Raw genomic sequence first — 19611 nt, 5'->3', positions numbered from 1 at the left:
TGTCTTCACAGTTCAATTGCAACTTCTTAGTTTTCCCAAATATACAGCAGAACTGCATTTATGACAGTACATTTACACTAGCATATTTTTTATTCTAGCCAGAAACTGAAGAGAAGCAGCCAGATGCAGAACTTCTTGTGGCCTTCATACACCTCACCCTCCTCTACCTGGCCACACTTGTTGCTCAACTGCAGGCTCTTCTGCATGGTTCATAACTTTTTGTACAATGTGTTATTAAAAATTTACCGTAATGTTATAAGTTGTGTGTGTTCTTTTTACAACATATGCCATTCACCTTTTCACAACCACATCAGTGTAATGGTGCTTAGTCCCCCATAACCATTGTGAATACCAAGATAGTGAGGCACACCAATGAATCTGATATGAGAAATGTTTAATTTGCTGTCAAAAATTATGTTACAAGGTATAATTGGTCCATAAAAGGCCAAGCAGCTCCATTAGTGGGCAGTCGCCATCATACATGTGTACACACACCAAGCAGCATCCCGTAGGTGTCCATGGACCTCGCACCACAACACCTTCATGAGTTCATCTACAAGGATAGGAAAAGGCCAATCATTTAGAAATACATACTAGAAACCAATCATCAGATGCAAAGTAATGCTAAGCATCACATCTATATTGGTGCAAGTAAATACGCACAAGTTGTGATAAAGTATTTCAATCTATGTTATATGGTGACACATCAATCTGGCAATGGAAGATGGTTAGTAGTTGACAATATGTTGTAAATGCATGACACTACACCTACCTGAAAAAGCGGGCCACCACAGAGTCTCGGAGGGTGTGTCCACGGACATTTTCAGGGTGTCTGTAGCGGCAGGGGGCAGTGTCGTGTGCCTCAGGTGGATGGACTTCCTCCTCGGGGAAGGGTACAGACCTCGTTACAGCTATGTTGTGTAACAAACAACACAACCCCACAATCTTTGCCACCATGGCTGGCGCATACTGGAGGTCACCACCAGTGCGATGGAGCACACGAAATCGGCCCTTCAAGAGGCCAATGGTGCGCTCCACAACTTGCCTGGTGCCGACATGGGCCGCATTGTATGTCTCCTGTGGGCCTGGTGTTGGTGAGCTGTAAGGAGTTAGCAGCCAGGGTGTGCATGGGTAACCGGAGTCACCCAAAATCCACGCATCACGTCCTTCCAACTCTTTCAATCTTTGCCATATCCTGGTTTGCCTAATGACATAGGAGTCATGGGCACTTCCAGGAAAGTTGGAGTTAAAGGCCAGGATGTGCATGGATGGGCCACACACCACCATCACGTTGAGGGAATGGAACATCTTACGATTACGGAAGATGTGCTCAGTACGTGATGGTGGCACAAATGGTACATGTGTCCCATCCACAACACCTATCACATTAGGGAACTGTGCAATGTGTTGAAATTGCAGCTTGACCCTATCCAGCCAATCCCGGTCTAATGGCATGGCCATGAAGTGCCCCTTGCGGCGAAACATGGCCAACATGATACGCCTCAGGATCCGACTGAAAGTAGGTTGGGAAACTCCTGCAAGCACTGCCACCACTTGCTGAAATGACCCTGAGGCACAAAAATGCAACACCGCCAACCACTGTGTGAGAGGCGGAATTGCTGTTGGGAGCCGGTGACAGCTTTCAAGATCACTCTCTATTAATGAGAGAGTGTCGAGGATGACATGCGGTGGTAACCGGTACCTTGTTTGTACCTCATCATCCGGCATCCCAAAGAGGGTTACACGTGTGCGGAAGATTTGGGCACGCCCCAGCCTCCTTCCTCGAACAGGTGGAGGCACACGGTCTGCCTGTTGCTGCACACCCACCTCAATGGCCACAATTTGCATCTGGAAGCAAAAAGGTATTGTTGACTAAATGACCAAAACACACACAGACACACACACTCACCCCACCAACAACACATCAAATACATACGGGCAGAGGATGCCTGTAGAGATCCATACTCAATCCTAGTCCAAAAAAAAAGGCCATGTATTGTAACATTACCATTACCACACAAGCATCACATAACATTACCATCTCCTTAAGTAACAATCCACCCAAGTTAGGTATGATTGCATGCCGTACCCCCTAGACCTTTTGTAGAATAACAGAGCACTGTACTATGATGTGTGCCTACACACCCAAAACATACTCCCACACCACCAAAAAACCACCTGCAAGTGTCAAGAGCACACACCAATGTCCGCAGAGCTGTGATTTACCTTAATATAGTACTGAGGAAAGCAAGAATTGGGCACAGTACTTGACCACTAATCCAATCCTAAAGGCAAAATAGACAATACAAATAGCATTACAATGTGCCCCATTAACAATGACACCACTATAAACCATCAGTGCAGAGATGCATAGTAACATTACAGATGGAATGTTCAGTATGCATGGCACACCTTTAAGGCAAAATGTGTCATGCAATTGAAAGATTGAGAACATAACACATGGCAATATTTGGTACTCTATAAAAATAGCAACAATACTTACACAGTGTGCTCATGAAACATACGCCAATACCGTAGAACTATCCATCAGGCACAAGCAAACGCAACAATCGCCATATTTATAGGCACCCACCATGATTGCGGATAACCACAAAAATGATGCGCAAGCAAACACGCACTAAACACTGGCATGGATTGAGAATGACACATTCCAATTTAATGAATCCACAGTGCACATTACAACAAACAAATACCGGTGCCGTGCGCTTAACAACTTACACATGTGAGGACGCCCCAAAAGATAGTGTTGGATAAGTTACACATGTGGGAACGCACCCAAATAAAGTGACGGACGTTAGCAAACCTAAAGAGCCATGTTGCCAGGTTTTCACTGCTGCCGCACGCCTGCTCGCGCGTTTGTGAAAATTAGCTGGCGTCCGAAAAAACCAATTAGCACACGAGCCAGCCTACAAATGGACACATGAGTGCATAGCACATTTGGCAGCTCAATGAGTTCTGATTCAGAGGGAGACGTTACCTCAGACCACGAGGCTATAATAGAAAGACTCACTGCCATCACTGAAGCCCTCATGGAGAGGAGAAGAGGAGAAGAAGGGGAAGGCTCATCCTCATCCTCATCCTCACAGCTAGCCATTCCAACACACTCTGCACATCAGTCCGTGGGTGCTGCAGTGGCAGGTGAAAGTGCTGGGGGTCCTACAGATGTGGCTAACCGAAGCCGAAACACCCCTTTCACTAAAATAGAATTGGCCATTTTAGTGCCTAAAGCCAGAGACCTAATTGAATTTGGCCCTAAAAAAATGAGCACCAATGCCAAGGATAAGGTGTGGCAACAAATCACCGAGGACATCAATGCCATCTCTCCTCAGGCCCGTGATTGGCAACATGTGAAGCGCAGGCAAGTGTGATATGGTGTGTGTGTGTGTGTGTGTGTGTGTGTTGCTAAGTGTGTATGGGTGTTTGTGGTAACAATAACAAATGTAGAAGGCATGGGTATGTGGATGTATGTGCAGCTGAAAAGACAGGTAATTATCACCACATGTGGAATGTGTGCAAAATAGTGGTCATGGTTACACTTTCAGGGGTGAAGATGACAAGGTGTTTCTTATGTGTAATGGCATGTAGTGCATGTGTCAATAAAGTAAATGTGTCAGTGTTACAATGCTAATGTAGTGTAATGCTTGGAAGAAGGTATGACATTTATATGGGCAGAAATTGAACCATGTGCATCATAACCCGGTGGACATATATAGACATGTTAAATGCAGACATATAGGTACCATTTTTGATTATTATTTTGCTCACATTTATGCAGGTGGCAAGATTTCAAATCACGCCTTAAAAGGAAACTGTCCAACAGATGGACAGCAAGCCAAAAAACAGGTGGGGGAAATCTCCCTGACCACCTCCAGCTTACGTCACTGGAGGAACTGGCCCAGGACTGTATTTCCCAGGAGGAGATTAAAGGTGTCTCCAGCATGGACAGTGAATTGGGCCCAGATGAGTTTGGCGCAGATACTGCCGGTAAATGTGAAATTGAAGTGGCACACTATAGATTGACAGGTGTATGTGCAACATGTGACATTTTCTTGTCTCTTGTTTCTTCACAGATGACAACACTCAGGCTGACGCTTCTGCTCCTCCACCACCACCACCACCATCAACTACTGAAAGTAATGGTGGGCAAGCAAAAACAGCAGCTGACAACATTTCCCTTGCACATGTACTGCAGGACATACGTGAGCAGGGCCGCACGACTATGGAATGCCAGGATGAAATGCTGCAGGTGGTTGTGAAAATGGCACACAGTCTCGAGGGCCTCCACCATGAAGCCAGACGCTTCAATGACCATATGGCCAGTCAAGTATCCTCCACTCGGCCCACACCAGCAGCTTCGACCTCACAGGGTGAAGGTCAGAATGCACCCCCACTTTTGCGTACACGCAGGTGTGGTAGACCCACCAAAGGGGGAGTCCAGAAGCGACCGCGCAAATAAAATCTTGTATTTTGGTATTTAGTAGTATTTAATAATTTTTTTTTTAACTTTACATTTTTTCATGTTTCCCTTTTTCTGTGTACAAATTGTCTTACTTTTAATTTGTGTTTAATGCTGTAGTATATGCAAATAAAAATATACTCACATTGAGCATGCGTTGTCTTGTGATTTTCCACAGATATATTAGATATATGTTGTATATGTGAGTTGACACATGTCGACTCTTGTTGACAGTGCTAACATGGTACACATGGCAGAGTGAAAATGTACATAAAGGTGTGTTAGATAAGGGCAATTAATACATGTGTTAAGTGCATTTGCATTTGTGCCTTACAATTCACCCAAACATCGTAATTTCAATGTGTCTGTTAGCTCATGTTTGGTTTGCTGATGCAACCTGAAGTGGAGCTGCGTTCACTAATTGGGACAAACAACCATTAATTGCGCACAATGGGGGTCAGGTGCTAATAACTTCACCATTTCGCCACTGTGTTTGAAGCGTACGAATGAGCAGTTCACAAGAAGTATGGTATGCGAAACTGAAAACCTGCTTTAAGCTTACGAAAGTTTGTGAGCTTGTGTGGGAACAATCCGTGTTGCAGTAATGCGAAACCAAACCCACCACTACAAGTGAACGCCCAGGTGTACGCCCATGTGTACGCCCCGTTTTGCTCATTATACTGGACGCGCCCATACAAACGCCTACATCACGCCTACTGGGTAATCTTTCGCTCGGACGGCAGAAACCGCTTGGAAGGTTGCTTGCGAATAGGAATGTAGCAGTTTGCACATGCGCTGTGCGTACACTGCACAAGCGCAATGACAGTAGTTGGTTGATGCGTGCGTTTGTGCATGCGAACGTGTCAACGTGAATAAGGGCCTATGGCCGAGTATGTCTCCTCCTCATGTGAGGCCTGGAGATGAGTAAAGAGGCAACGTAGGTTAAAACAGGTGGACATTTCTGGGCATAAATCCCATTCGATCCGGGTGTATTATAGAAGATATTACAGAATTTAAGTGTTTGGCCAGGACCTTTGCTAGTATCTTGGCATCTGTTAAATCAAGAGAAATTGGCCTACTGTATATGAATCCGGGAAATCTGGATCCTTCCCAGGGTTGGGCAGTGCCACTATATTAGCCTCGGACATGGAGTCAGGCAGGACATTAAGGTAGAAAAGGTAATTAAATAAATGGAATAACTTTGTAGCAAACAAATCTAAATGGGTTTTATATATCTCTACTGGGATACCGTCCACACCAGGCGCTTTACCCCCAGGAATTGACCATATAGCAGTATCTATTTAATCTATAGTGATAGGGGCATCAAGAGCTGTCCTAGCATCACTAGTCAATGTAGGCAGGTCAATACCTGAGATATAGCTAAAAAGATCAGCTTGCGAGCAGGTGAGCCTTGATTGGTAAAGATCCTTAAAAAAATGTAAGAAAATCTCTGCTATGTCCAGGGTAATAGTTGCTAAAGTGTCAGCAGGAGTGTATAACTGAGCAATTGTGTTTGTAGGGCGGTCTAAATGATATAATAACGAGGGTATTGGAACAACAGACTGCGAGAATTGTGTTCCATTAAATATGATACCCAAGCTGACTGTGCATTATCCCAAAATATTCTAGAAGCTTCCAGGCCATCCCTGAGGTACCTGGCCTCTAGGTTGTGGCACTTCACCTCTAACTCAACCCCCTTCGTTCTATGGGCCAATTTAAGTGAAGCTACAGTATTTTGGTAATCAGGGCTCCCCTCAGATTGGCCTCGAACTAGTCCCAAACAATTGGAGTGGGAGTCGTGCCCGTAATAATGCTAAAATATCCCTCCCATAGGGCCAAAAGGGCAGAGGTATCCCCGAATTTTGGCAGCCAGGAAGGTTGTAGCTTCCAAAAGGATTGTCCCCTCTGGCATTCCACATCTACTGTCAGTATGAGGGGTGAGTGGTCAGACACACCTCTGGCTTTGTACTAAACGTTAACAAGCCTGGGTAGCAAGGCAGGTGAGACCAAGGCTAGGTCAATTCGGAAAAAGGAGTGGTGCATTTTAGAAAAGCAGGAAAATTGTGTAGTAGTGGGATTCTTAAAGCGCCAAGCATCCTGCATACCTAATGAAGCAACATAATTGGCAAAGTTTGAGGGGCAGTTATCCAGAGGAACACAGCCTGGCTCCCTCCACTTATCTAGGCCATGATTCATTAAGTTATTAAAATCACCTAGGCATATAATTGGTGGCTGCTTGTTTCAGTACGTCATAATTGAAGGGGGGAGGAATGTAAACTGCTAATATAAAAAAGGGCTGCAATTCAAAAAGATGTATCTGCCCAAATGGTCTGTTTTAACTGATTGTAGTACAAATTGCACCAATTTTTTATCGAGACCCCCCTAGAGTGTGAAGTATGGGAGGCATGATAAGCCCATCACCTGTTTCTACCTTTATGGAATAAAAGGACTTCTTCATACTTGAGTGCCGGTTCTGACTCCTTCAATGCTGTGGGGGTAAGTGTACAGTATTGCTTAACTTATGGACCAGGCACCATGATTATACTTCGCCTAGAAGTGCCACCCTGTGACCCCAATCAGGGCCGGCGCCACCACTAGGCAGGTCTAGGCATTTGCCTAGAGCGCCGGCCACTGGAGGGCGGTAATGAGCCGCCGAGGAGAGATACCATAGAGGTACCATAGAAAGCTGGGAGCGAGGAGCAGGTAAGACAGGCTTCCCTCACCCCCCCCCCATCCCACCCATCAATCAACGCTGCCCTCCTCCCACCCTGGACATGGTATAGGGTACAGCCAGCAGTATCCGCCCGCACACCCCCCCCCCCCGAGCGTGGGTGCCCGCTGTAGTATATCCCGCAAAACAGTCCCATCCGTACCCATACCCCCCCCCCCCACGTGCCCGGGCGCCCGCCGCAGTATCGCCTGCAAATCCCCCCCCCCCGGAGCGCGCTCGGGGGGTGCATCGGGCGGCGGGCGGAGGATTTGCCTGGGGCTGGGGGGGGGTTACTGGCCCTGACCCCAATATCTATCTATCTATATTGCTATTTATAAACCTGTGCTGGAGACTGGAGAAGGACAACTTTTCACAGCTGGTCTGCGTATAACTGCAACTGAGATTTGCATTAGTTTTGATGGTGAGAATGCTACAAGTTAAGCCAGCAGGAAAAGAACCGTCAATGACGTCAATGGAGCAAGACTGACAATAATTTCCATGCAAAACTTATTTTAATCTTTCCTTTTTTGTATTTTTTCAGTATACACTTTTGGTTGTTTAAAACAAACTTTATATATTTTATTTTATGCATGATCCTTACCGCTTACAGACTTATAAATCACTGTAGGGATGGAAGCGTTGGCAGGTGGCAGTATGCACGGAAATTAATCAAAAGCCGTATTTGAACTTCACTGCTACCTTATACATATACGCCCCAAGTAAATTAGGTCCAGCTGCAATGATATCTCATTCACATACAGGCTTTACAATAATTTCTCTTTTGTTATTCTTCACTGATTGAAGTTTGTATGTGGCAGACACCTTATAATAATTTCCTTTGTGTTTGCTAGAGAATCTGCAATATTATCTTCCCTTCACTTTGATGGGAGGTTTAATTATGCCTTCTAACAGTGAGCGTCTGCAATATGTCTGCCTTCAGAGACACAGTGACATTTAATAGTGTGAATATCTGAATCTTATTTAATTGAAGTTATTGCTGGGAGAAAGAAACGTGTTTTTAATGTTCAAACATGGCTAAAATTGGAATGATTACACATCAATATAAATACTTATCTCATTAACTATTTAAAAAATAGACAGGAACATTTCGAATTGTATTTCCTTTGGTCTCTTGAAAAGTATAGGGGCATAGGACTTGTGTGTTTAATACCCACTGGAATATCTAAGTGCTGCTGACATTTAGGAAGACTTCTCAACACAGATGGTTGAACAGGATATTAAAGCTAAATCATTTTTAAACATTAATGTGTTGTGTCATTAGAAATCTGACGCAGCAAATTGTGTATATTATATATACTGTGTCTGTCTCTGTCTCTCTCTGTCTCTCTCTCTCTATATTTATAAAATCAAAAGGGGTATTATAAAATGCTAAATCAATATAGATAAAAGGCTAAATACTCCTCTAAGGTGAAGTACTGCCAGTGACCACTAGAGGCCACTCAATGAACCAAATTACTCTTTAACAGAAAGTGAAAGCAAAGTGATCTGTTTCAAACTTGCTGGTTATGGAGAGAGGAAGCTGTGAGAAGAGGAAGCTGTGAGGACAGAAATTGGAGGTAGATTAGGAGCAGATACAAACTAAGCCATCATTTTGATGGGCTTTAACTAGTAATGTAAATATATCATTGTATGTTGTGTGTTTTCTTTAAAAGTATACATTTTTTAGCAAAATTTTCTTAAAGTTTATTAATCTATATCTTTCTCTTACAGCATACTGGTTTATATCCACTGGTCTCCAAGAGCTTGCGACGTATTGCAGAAGGAAAAGACCCCACCGACTGGCATATTCATTCTTGTGGGCTAGCAAACATGTTTGCCTACCATACACTTGGTTACGACGACCTAGATGAGTTACAGAAAGAGCCCCAGCCTCTTATATTTGTCATTGAACTACTAAAGGTAAAATCAAAGCAATCTCTGTACAGAAACAAAGCCTGATTTAATCTACACTTAAGTGATGCTGTTGTCAGTCTCCTTTGGCTGTTTTCTCTTTGTAGAATTCTGTGTATCGGGTGTATATGCATTATATATGTATATTACCCATGTATCTGAATGGACTTCATGGGTGCAGATTACACCACCCCTGCTGAAAGATCCACAACAGAGACCCTGTACTGCCCTGCATTATATTATATTTATCATTATATATATTGGACTAGTCTATCATTATATATATATATATATATATATATATATATATATATATATATATATATATATATATATGACTAATACGTTTATGCTTATGTAACTTTAAGGGTCCACTTAAGGGAGTCTGTTTATTGTGTTGTATGCAGTGCAGTCGAGAGGGGGGGGGGGGAGTACTTTTAACCCGGGTCTGATGCAGGGGATTGGGTCCCGTGGGTCCCGTGGGTCCCGTGGCCCCTCCTCCGCTGTAGAGACCAGGCAGTGGGAGTAGAGAGCAGAGGCTGCCGCAGCAGTACAGCCTCTCTCTCCTGCTCAGCAACACTTCTCAGTGCCGTGTGCTGAGCGGAGAAGAAAGGCAGCACACGGCCTGCACCCCCTGCACATTTTTTTGTCCCCTCCTCTCCCATTAACCATGCCTTTTTTACCGGGGCCCGGCGGCACTTTCAGTGGCCCTGGTTGTGTTGAGAAAGTCATAAGCTTTCCAACAACATATCACAATGCATGAAAACAACAGAAATAGCATGGACCCTTATGACAGCAGCCTTAAGGAATCGTCCAATTAAACCCATCTTCAAACTTAGATGTCCCTTAAGATGATAAGGTAGTATGCAAAGTTTAAAGACGATTAGTTAAAGCATTCCAGATTATCGTGGAACATCCATACACACACACACACACACACACACACACACACACAAACACACACACACACACACACACACACACACACACACATCATTAAATTATACTTGTATGGTTCAGTTCTCCAGGAATCCGAATCCCCCTTTATTTTTTGGGATCTGAATTAAATCAAATGGCTCGGACCTTCCCGCTGTACAGAATTCAGATTTTAAATCTGAATTTTGCTGTTTTTTTTTATTGTTTTAGAGATTTATTTTAACACTTTTAGGGACAGATGCACTAAGCTTCAAAAGTTAATAAAATGGAGAGTGAAAAACAGACAGCCAATCAGCTCCTGCCTGCCATGTCACAGACTGTGTTTGAAAAATGTCAGGCTGATTGGTTGGTTGTTTATCACTCTCCATTTTATCACTTTTGAAGCTTAGTGCATCTGGCCCACAAACAGAACTAAAAACGAATCCAAATCAAAATACTTGTGGCTTCGGGTGGCTTGGTAAACCCAGAGCAAACCTTCACCAATTTGATGCCCTAGGCAAGATTTTGGCTGGTGCCCTTCGGTACTGGCACTAGTTCCACCTCTGACGAGCACATTAGTAATGTCTATATACAGATGGGACCTTATTCTGGTCCACACGCAACGCTGTGAACTTTGCAGCGTTGCACGTGGACCAAATGCCGCCCCCCCTCGCATGCCACAATCCCCCGCTATCACCCAACACGGCTGCGAATGGATTATTTGCGTAATCATCCATTCGCAGATGCAGAGAATTCATTCGGCGACCATCAAATGTTTTCTCCAGCGCTCGCAGATCAAAGACACCTCTATGGTGTCTCTGATCTTCGAGCGCCATGTGCAGAAAGCAGGTGGGCCGATGACATCTGGTGATGTCTGCTGCCCGCCCCCCGCACCTGCATCATCGGGCAATTACCATGGGAACACCCATGAAACACTGGGCGTTCCCATAGATTGTGACCCCCCCATGCCCCACGCCCTCTGGCCGCACTGCTAGGTGCGAGCGGGACAGCAAATATGTAGTTTGCCATACCCACTTCATCTGCAGAAATGTGCAAGCGCAGACACACAACATCGGTCCCCCATGTGAACGCACGGGGACCGAAGAAATCGGAATAACCCCTATAATGCCACACAGTAATGCCCCTCACACATGATCTCCCTCATTAGAACGCCTTTATGAGCAGTGCCACACATTACTACTATTTAGCTGGCTTAACCCTGATTATTATTTTGTGGGTGCGGCTAGCAGGCTGCATGGAGTCAGTGCAGGTGCAGCCTGCTGGACTCCACAAAGGCCCTTGAAAGTAGGAGCTGCTGCTGCTGGGCATACACAGCAGATCTCATTCAGCAGCCATTTTTGATACTGGCCAATGCCCCCAGTAACTTCTCCACCCCCACTGATGCCAATGATATGGCATTAGTGGACACTAAGGAGATATGTGACCATATAAAAGCATGAGACTGTGTTTTTATGGTGATCATACTGCTAAGTCTAGTAAGGCTTCTAGTAACCATAGTAATGTACAGCAGGGGGCATTGTTCCTTATATATACTAATGAACAAGTAACACTTATGACATCAGAACGTACTATTAATACTTATTTATTAGTGTGTATAATGTATACAGTATGTCTATATTAACATCAATTTTGTAGATATGATCTATAAATCACTATGCTGGCAGTATTTAAATGTTAAAATGTTAATGTGATAGCATAAAGCCAATGTAAATACATTGTTAGACTGTATGTACATAAATATCGGTTCCCTGATACTTGTCCATCACCCACTCAGATATGTTTTGCACAGATCATTTTATGGTTTGGCCACTACTGTCAGAAACAAAATCACGGCGCAAAGGATCCTGTCAGGTCAAAATGCCAAAAACTGTATGCCAATGGATTTGATAGGGAAGTTAAATCAGAATGTACATACAAACTTTTGCCTCTTTTGAAAAAACTCTTACCTACCCCTATCACTGCTTAACACTTACAATCCACTCCCACTGTCTAACCCCAACCAACGCCTCCTGCAGACCTAACCCCAACCAACCCCTCCTGCAGCCTAACCCCAACCCACCCCTTCTACAGCCTAAGCTTAACCCACCCCTTCCTCAGCCTAACCACAACCCAACCCCCTGCAACCTAACCCCAACTAACCCCTCCTGCAGCCTAACCCCAACCCACCCCTTCTACAGCCTAACCTTAACCCACCCCTCCTGAAGCCTAACCCCAACCCACCCCTTCCTGAAGCCTAACCACAACCCAACCCCCTGCAACCTAACCCCAACCAACCCCTCCTGCAGCCTGACCCCAACCCACCCCTTTTACAGCCTAAGCTTAACCCACCCCTTCTGAAGCCTAACCCCAACCCACCCTTTCCTCAGCCTAACCACAACCCAACCCCCTGCAACCTAACCCTAACCGACTCCTCCTGCAGCCTAACCCCAACCGACCCCTTCTGCAACCTTACCTCAACCCACCCCTCCTGCAGCCTAATTCCAACCGACCCCTCCTGCAGCCTTTCCTTACCAACCCCAATGCAGCCTATTCCTGACCCAGACCAGATGGGGAAGTGAAATCAGCGTGCACATAACAACTTACAAAACAAAACAAAAAAAAAAATAGAATGGTGCGATACGTTAATATTCTCTACTTCCTCAACCCCACCACCTGGAAATATGGGAGTACCTTTGTTTTAAAGTGTGTGAACACATTCATATGTCATCCACCATTATTAAGGAGATTCCGCAATTATAATGTATATCGAGTATAATTTTATCACTATTAATTATTCCACTAGTACAGTGGTTCCCAAACTGTGTGCCACGGCATCCTGGGGTGCCTTGGGGGACTTGCAGGGGTGCCTTGGGTTGGTGATCCAGGACCAATTCAAGTTTTTGATTTCCATTTTAATAGTCAAATTGTGGACAATACCACATAACTGATCCCAAAGATGAGATATAGACACAATTTATTTAACTTAACATTTGTTTCTGACTTTCTCAATGAGAAACCTTTAGCCTCGGGGTGCCACGAAAACATTTCTGATGCTTTGGGGTGCTGTGATTCAAAAATTTTGGGAACCCCTGCACTAGTATCTAAATAGTAGAGCTTTCACTTTACATTTCCTAATAATTGATATTAAAAACATTTTATAGATGTTTAAAAAAAAATGAATAATCCTGGTAAAAGAAAATCCCTGTTAACAGAGGAATCCGTGCATTATCATGCGATAACCCCTGTTAATGCCCATATACACACGCAAAGCTAATAGGCATTAACATCTCTATCGGGAGACTAACTGAATAGCCTCCCGTGTTAAAGCCTGAGGCTACCTCTGTTAAATACCCTGATAGAGTCCCGCAGGGAACTGAACATCAACCATTGTCTTAAAGTCATTCTGAAAATGAATGCAGTGGTGTTAGTTTCCCCATAACATGTAATACCTTAATTGACTGCAATGATAGTAGTTTCTCTATAGCAGGGGTCAGATCATTTTTTTACCTTTTACCCCAAATTATATTTACAAACGCTGACGTTAACCCCTTGATTTGAAAGGAAGTCATATATATTGTAATACACATTGTACCCCCAGAGATTGATGGTATATCCTGCTAGTACGGTACACAGCCTGGCAGCCATTGATTATGATGATTACCCTGTTGTGGCTGTGTATGGTACAAAATTTGTATCGCACACAGCCATACATGGAGGGTAATCATCATCATCATCATCATCATCACTGGTTGCCAGGCTATGTGTGGTATAGCCATTGATACTGTGACGGCCAATCAGCTATTAGTGTCAGTATTTAAAGATGATATAGTGACAGTCTGTGCAATTATTTTCCTGTAGACTAGAGATGGGTATAACTTGACAGGAGCCTTTAACCAGGCAAAGAAACTCTGCGCCACAGCGGCAGTATAGACTGTGCAATGCGATGGCTCAGCAACTAGTCAGCTCTACTGAAGAAGAGGGAAAACTTGGAGGTGGGGCCCACATGGAAGCATGTTTTACACAAGGGTCTGACTCACTGCACTGCATCAGGTCCTTGTACACTACAGTACTGTAACACACACAACCGGGCATGCATAAAGAATCTATATATAGAAAACCCTGGAGTAAAAAGTCTATGGCAGGTGAGGCAGTGCCTCACTTGGCTAACTTTTCTGCACATCTATTATCAAAACTCAGCGAATCTCCAGTAGTATATACTGCTGCACCTGTATATAATGCCAATATGTACCCCAGGGCTCATAAATTATGTTAAAATCTGGCTCTGGTACTTTCCAGGGACTCCTCAGCCATTTACCTCATTTCACATCTCTGACAGCCGGCATGCATATAGATGCATCCCCGGCTGTGTTTACCCCGGATCACTGTTTCATAGAAAGTAATGTATCCTTTGTTTTCATTGATAACGCTGTACTCAGAGGAAGGACTGGGATATGCTTTGTCTAACTAGACAAAAATGTTGTATAGCAGGATTAGTAAGGGACAACCGCACAGGATGTTGGAAAAAATTTCATATTGATAGGTGTCCATAGATTAAGCTGTTTGTGGGGAATAATGTCCCAATTAGTCACTGTGTCATATGGTTACAATGAACCCATTGATGCCAATGTTTTAGTGACAACCCGCAGTGCACCGCCGAGTCGTACACAGCTATTAATTCAAGGGAAAATAGAAAAAGAAACTTGGGTGCGGTGCACTCTCATCCAGAGAGAAATTTGAATTGTATTAAAACATTAGTTTTATTTCTCAATAAAGTTAAACTCACTTACATATATATATATATATATATATATATATATTGTAAGACAGTGACAGGGAAAGTCATAGACGGCAGGTACCTTTCCCCTAGAATCCTGTCTTATGGCATATAGACTGCAGGCTATTTCAATCTGTGTGGTAAGCTCCGGCTTACAAAGGGTGTTCTGTCCTGGGCTGGTAATCAGGAGAGCACCTGATTCTTTAAAAAGGAGTCAGCCCTCTCCATAGAGCTCTCTCTCCCTGGGTGTTGGAGGCAGTAAGCTGCTGCTAGAGAGAGACAAGGCTGTAAGTACTGCATTACTTGATCTATATCTGCTGTGTGTGTCCAGTGTCACATAGTGTGGCCCTGGTATAGAGAGGGACGTTTATTCTGTTTAGTTAGAGCTCAGACGAGCAGGTTTTATTTTCTGTTTTGCCTGAAGTGTAAAGGCTGTTTTTTAGTTTCTTGCTCTGAGTGCTGCAATAAAACTCAGGCAAGCCCTGTTTTGGACCCAAGCCGTGATGTCACTGTCTAAGTCTGTGCCAAATCCTCACCTGTGCCTACCCGTTGGATGCTAAAACCCCACATATGGTGGAGAATGCGAGCAAGCATCTCACTTAAAGAGACATACATCGAACTATAGGACTTTTGCTACAGCAAGCTGGAAGTTGTTGCTAAAGGCAACCAGCCACAAGTGAGTGTCTGGAGTGCACTGATACTTGTATGTCCTGGCTGAAGGCTGCTGTAACACTGCAACAGGAGACTGTTAAAATGGAGGACCTTTTAAAACACTTGGTGCAGGCAAATGAGCTGCAGCGGCAGGCCAACGCACATCAGCAAAAGGTGCATGAGGAGGCCATGCGTGCCCAGGCTGAAACCAATGTTTTGCTGCTTGAATCCAACAGACAAGCCTTAAAGGAACAGCAGCAAACTAATCTGCAATTACAAGAGCAAATACAGAATGTGGCTAAGAGTGTGGCGCAGAGTGTGCAAACACCCCAACCCTTGCTTCCAACCACACGGGCTGCAGTACAGAAATCTCTGCAAAAGATGACTCTCACGGATGATGTAGAGGCCTTTCTTGCGGTGTTTGAACGTGTAGCAGAGCGTGAACAGTTACCCGTGGATCAATGGGCAGGTGTGGTAGCACCTTTTCTAACTGGAGAACCACAAAAGGCGTATTTTGATCTGAGTGAGCAGGATGCTAAGGACTACGCGAAACTCAAGGGAGAGATCCTTGCTCGCTTAGGCGTAAACATGAGTGTGCGTGCCCGGAAGGTGCATAACTGGACTTTTTCTGAACAGTTACCTGCGCGGTCCCAAATGTATGACCTGGTCCACCTGGTAAGGAAATGGCTACAGCCAGAGGAGTCTACACCAGCGCAGATCGTGGAGAGAGTCGTGCTGGACAAGTATCTTTGTTCCTTACCTCCAAAGGTTCAGTGCTGGGTCGGTCAGGGCGACCCTAATGATGCCGAGGGGCTTGTCAACTTGGTTGAGAGGTACAGAGCTACTGAAAATCTAATCCAAGAAGTGCCTCCTGGACATTCCACCCTCAAGAACAGCAAATCGGCCGGATCATCTGGTAAGACTGTTCCGTTTACTAGAGGGGTGAATAATGTTGTAAAGGGAGGTGGCCTAGATGGGGAACAAACAGTGGAGAGGCGTTCCCAAGGGACAGTAGGGTCCAAACCTGGGTCGCAAAAAGACTGGGGCCGCATACAGTGTTGGCGTTGTCATGGACCTGGGCATATTGCTGCCAATTGCCCCCTTACTTCTGAGCCAATGGAGTGTGATACAGCCAGGCGAAGCTCTTTATATGCACGTTCTGTTTTCTCTGCTGAGACTGTGTCAGAAACTGGACAGCAAATATGTCATGTAAAGGTGGATGGTTATCCCGGGAGGGCTCTACTGGACTCTGGGAGTTTAGTTACTCTCATCCATGCCAGCTTGGTAGACCCTGGGACACTCACAGGACGTTACATAGGGGTCTTGTGCATACATGGGGACACCAAGGAGTATCCCACAGCTTTAGTCCAGCTAAAGAGTACTTGTGGAACTGTGTCCCATGAAGTGGGCGTGGTAGAGACCCTGATGCATAGTGTGATCCTGGGAAGAGACTTCCCATTGTTCTGGGACTTGTGGAAATAGAATGTACACTGCACTAGAAATGCTGTTAATAATGAGAATGTGTGCCCTGTGATTAGTCCTGAGCCTTTTGATCAGGATACTGAGGTTCAAACGGTAGGGGTGACCACTATTGAATCTGACCGTTTTCCCCTAGCTGTTCTTGCAGGTGAAGCTGAGGAGCAGGAAGAAGCGTGTGACATGCCTGAACTAGAGATGTCACGTGATAATTTTGGGACTGCTCAACTTAGAGATCCCACCTTATTAAGAGCTATGGAAAATCCTAAAGTCATAAATGGTGAGCCCCAATACCCCAATGCTGACAAAGAGTTCCCATATATGGCCATTAACCAGGATCTACTGTATCGGGTAGATAAAAAAGTGGGAAGTGTAAATTATAAAGTGTATCAACCAGGTAAACGGAAGCCAGAACAGTTGTACCATGTGAACTTCATTAAACCCTGGAAAGACAGAGAGACTCTGACAGCTGTAAGTGCCCCCTCTAGTGATAGCCCAGAGGTGCGGGTGTCAGAGACCCTGTCCAAATCCCAGAAGCAGGAAACTAAAGAGTTAGTACAAAGGAATTATGATGTGTTCTCAGAACTTCCAGGGCGCACCACAGCCATAAAACATGACATTGTCACCGAACCTGGAGTTCGGGTACGCTTAAAACCCTATAGAGTACCAGAAGCACGTAGACAGGCCATATCTGGGGAGGTCCAGAAAATGTTAGACCTCGGGGTTATCGAGGAGTCTAAAAGTGAGTGGTCAAGCCCGATTGTGTTAATTCCAAAACCAGATGGCTCATTGCGCTTCTGTAATGACTTCCGGAAGCTGAACGAGGTATCAAAATTTGATGCCTACCCAATGCCAAGAGTTGATGAGTTAATTGAAAGACTTGGTCATGCTAGATATTTCTCTACCCTCGACTTAACTAAAGGTTACTGGCAAGTACCTCTTACCGATAGTGCCAAAGAGAAAACAGCGTTTGTCACCCCCGATGGTCTGTTTCAATATCTCTGTTTGCCTTTTGGGTTGCATGGGGCTCCAGCAACTTTTCAAAGGTTAATGGACATTGTTCTTAAACCCCATCGTCAGTATGCCTCGGCATATCTAGACGACATCATAATTTTTAGTGATGACTGGAAGAGTCATTTACCCAAAGTCCAGGAGGTGTTGAATTCCCTCAGAGAGGCGGGGTTGACAGCGAACCCAAAAAAGTGTACTTTAGGCCTCGAGGAGGCACGTTACCTGGGGTATGTTATCGGGAGAGGTATAATAAAGCCTCAAATAAATAAAGTGGAGGCTATCCAAGACTGGCCTCGTCCTTCGACAAAAAAACAAGTCAGGGCTTTTTTGGGAATTCTGGGGTATTACCGTAGGTTCATTCCCCAGTTTGCAACCATGGCAGCGCCCCTAACCGATCTTACCAAAGGAGGTAAGGCAGTTATGGTCAGCTGGAACCCAGAGGCTGAAAGGGCATTCCAAGAATTAAAAGTGGCCCTTTGTAATCAACCAGTCCTGATCACTCCAGATTTTAAAAAAGAGTTTGTCGTACAGACTGATGCTTCTGATGTGGGACTAGGTGCTGTCCTCTCCCAAGAAGTTGGTGGAGAGGAACACCCGGTAACATATTTGAGCAGGAAGCTCACACCTGCGGAGAGAAACTACAGTATAGTCGAGCGGGAGTGCTTAGCAATCAAGTGGGCCCTTGAATCCCTAAAGTACTATCTCTTAGGACGCTCCTTTAGATTAATCACTGACCACTCCCCACTTACATGGATGTACCAAGCCAAAGAGAGAAATGCAAGGGTCATGAGATGGTTTCTCAATTTGCAAAATTTCAAATTTACAGTGGAACACAGAGCAGGAAGGCTTCAGGGTAATGCCGATGCCCTATCCCGAACATACTGCCAGTTGGCAGACAGTGTCCGACCCCACAGGTTCGAACAGAGGGGGAGGGTATGTAAGACAGTGACAGGGAAAGTCATAGACGGCAGGTACCTTTCCCCTAGAATCCTGTCTTATGGCATATAGACTGCAGGCTATTTCAATCTGTGTGGTAAGCTCCGGCTTACAAAGGGTGTTCTGTCCTGGGCTGGTAATCAGGAGAGCACCTGATTCTTTAAAAAGGAGTCAGCCCTCTCCATAGAGCTCTCTCTCTCTCCCTGGGTGTTGGAGGCAGTAAGCTGCTGCTAGAGAGAGACAAGGCTGTAAGTACTGCATTACTTGATCTATATCTGCTGTGTGTGTCCAGTGTCACATAGTGTGGCCCTGGTATAGAGAGGGACGTTTATTCTGTTTAGTTAGAGCTCAGACGAGCAGGTTTTATTTTCTGTTTTGCCTGAAGTGTAAAGGCTGTTTTTTAGTTTCTTGCTCTGAGTGCTGCAATAAAACTCAGGCAAGCCCTGTTTTGGACCCAAGCCGTGATGTCACTGTCTAAGTCTGTGCCAAATCCTCACCTGTGCCTACCCGTTGGATGCTAAAACCCCACAATATATATATATATATATATATATATATATATATATATATATATATATATATATATATATATATATATATGTAAGCGCTAAATAGTGCTCCATGGTGGTGACCGTGGAAATATTTATTGTATAAATGATCATTTGAAGAAAATATATACTAACACACATACTGCTCCCTTCTTTAAAATGGTACAGGCTAAACTGACACTCTACATGACAGAACGCCTGA

General features: G+C 44.6%; 1 protein-coding gene across 1 annotated transcript in view; it reads left to right on the top strand.

The window, feature by feature from the left end:
* AIPL1 (AIP like 1 HSP90 co-chaperone) overlaps window positions 1-19611 on the top strand; it is a 108836-nt gene that overhangs the window by 57803 nt on the left and 31422 nt on the right. Inside the window, exon 3 of the mRNA XM_083172251.1 lies at window positions 8919-9107. Coding sequence (XP_083028377.1) covers window positions 8919-9107 — 189 coding nt within the window. The remainder of the gene's footprint in view (window positions 1-8918; window positions 9108-19611) is intronic.

Source organism: Crinia signifera, chromosome 2 (assembly GCF_055691185.1).
Source record: "Crinia signifera chromosome 2, ASM5569118v1, whole genome shotgun sequence".
Lineage (NCBI taxonomy): Eukaryota > Metazoa > Chordata > Amphibia > Anura > Myobatrachidae > Crinia > Crinia signifera.
Note: the sequence above shows the minus strand (reverse complement) of the source record. Positions and strands in the feature narration are given on the sequence as shown.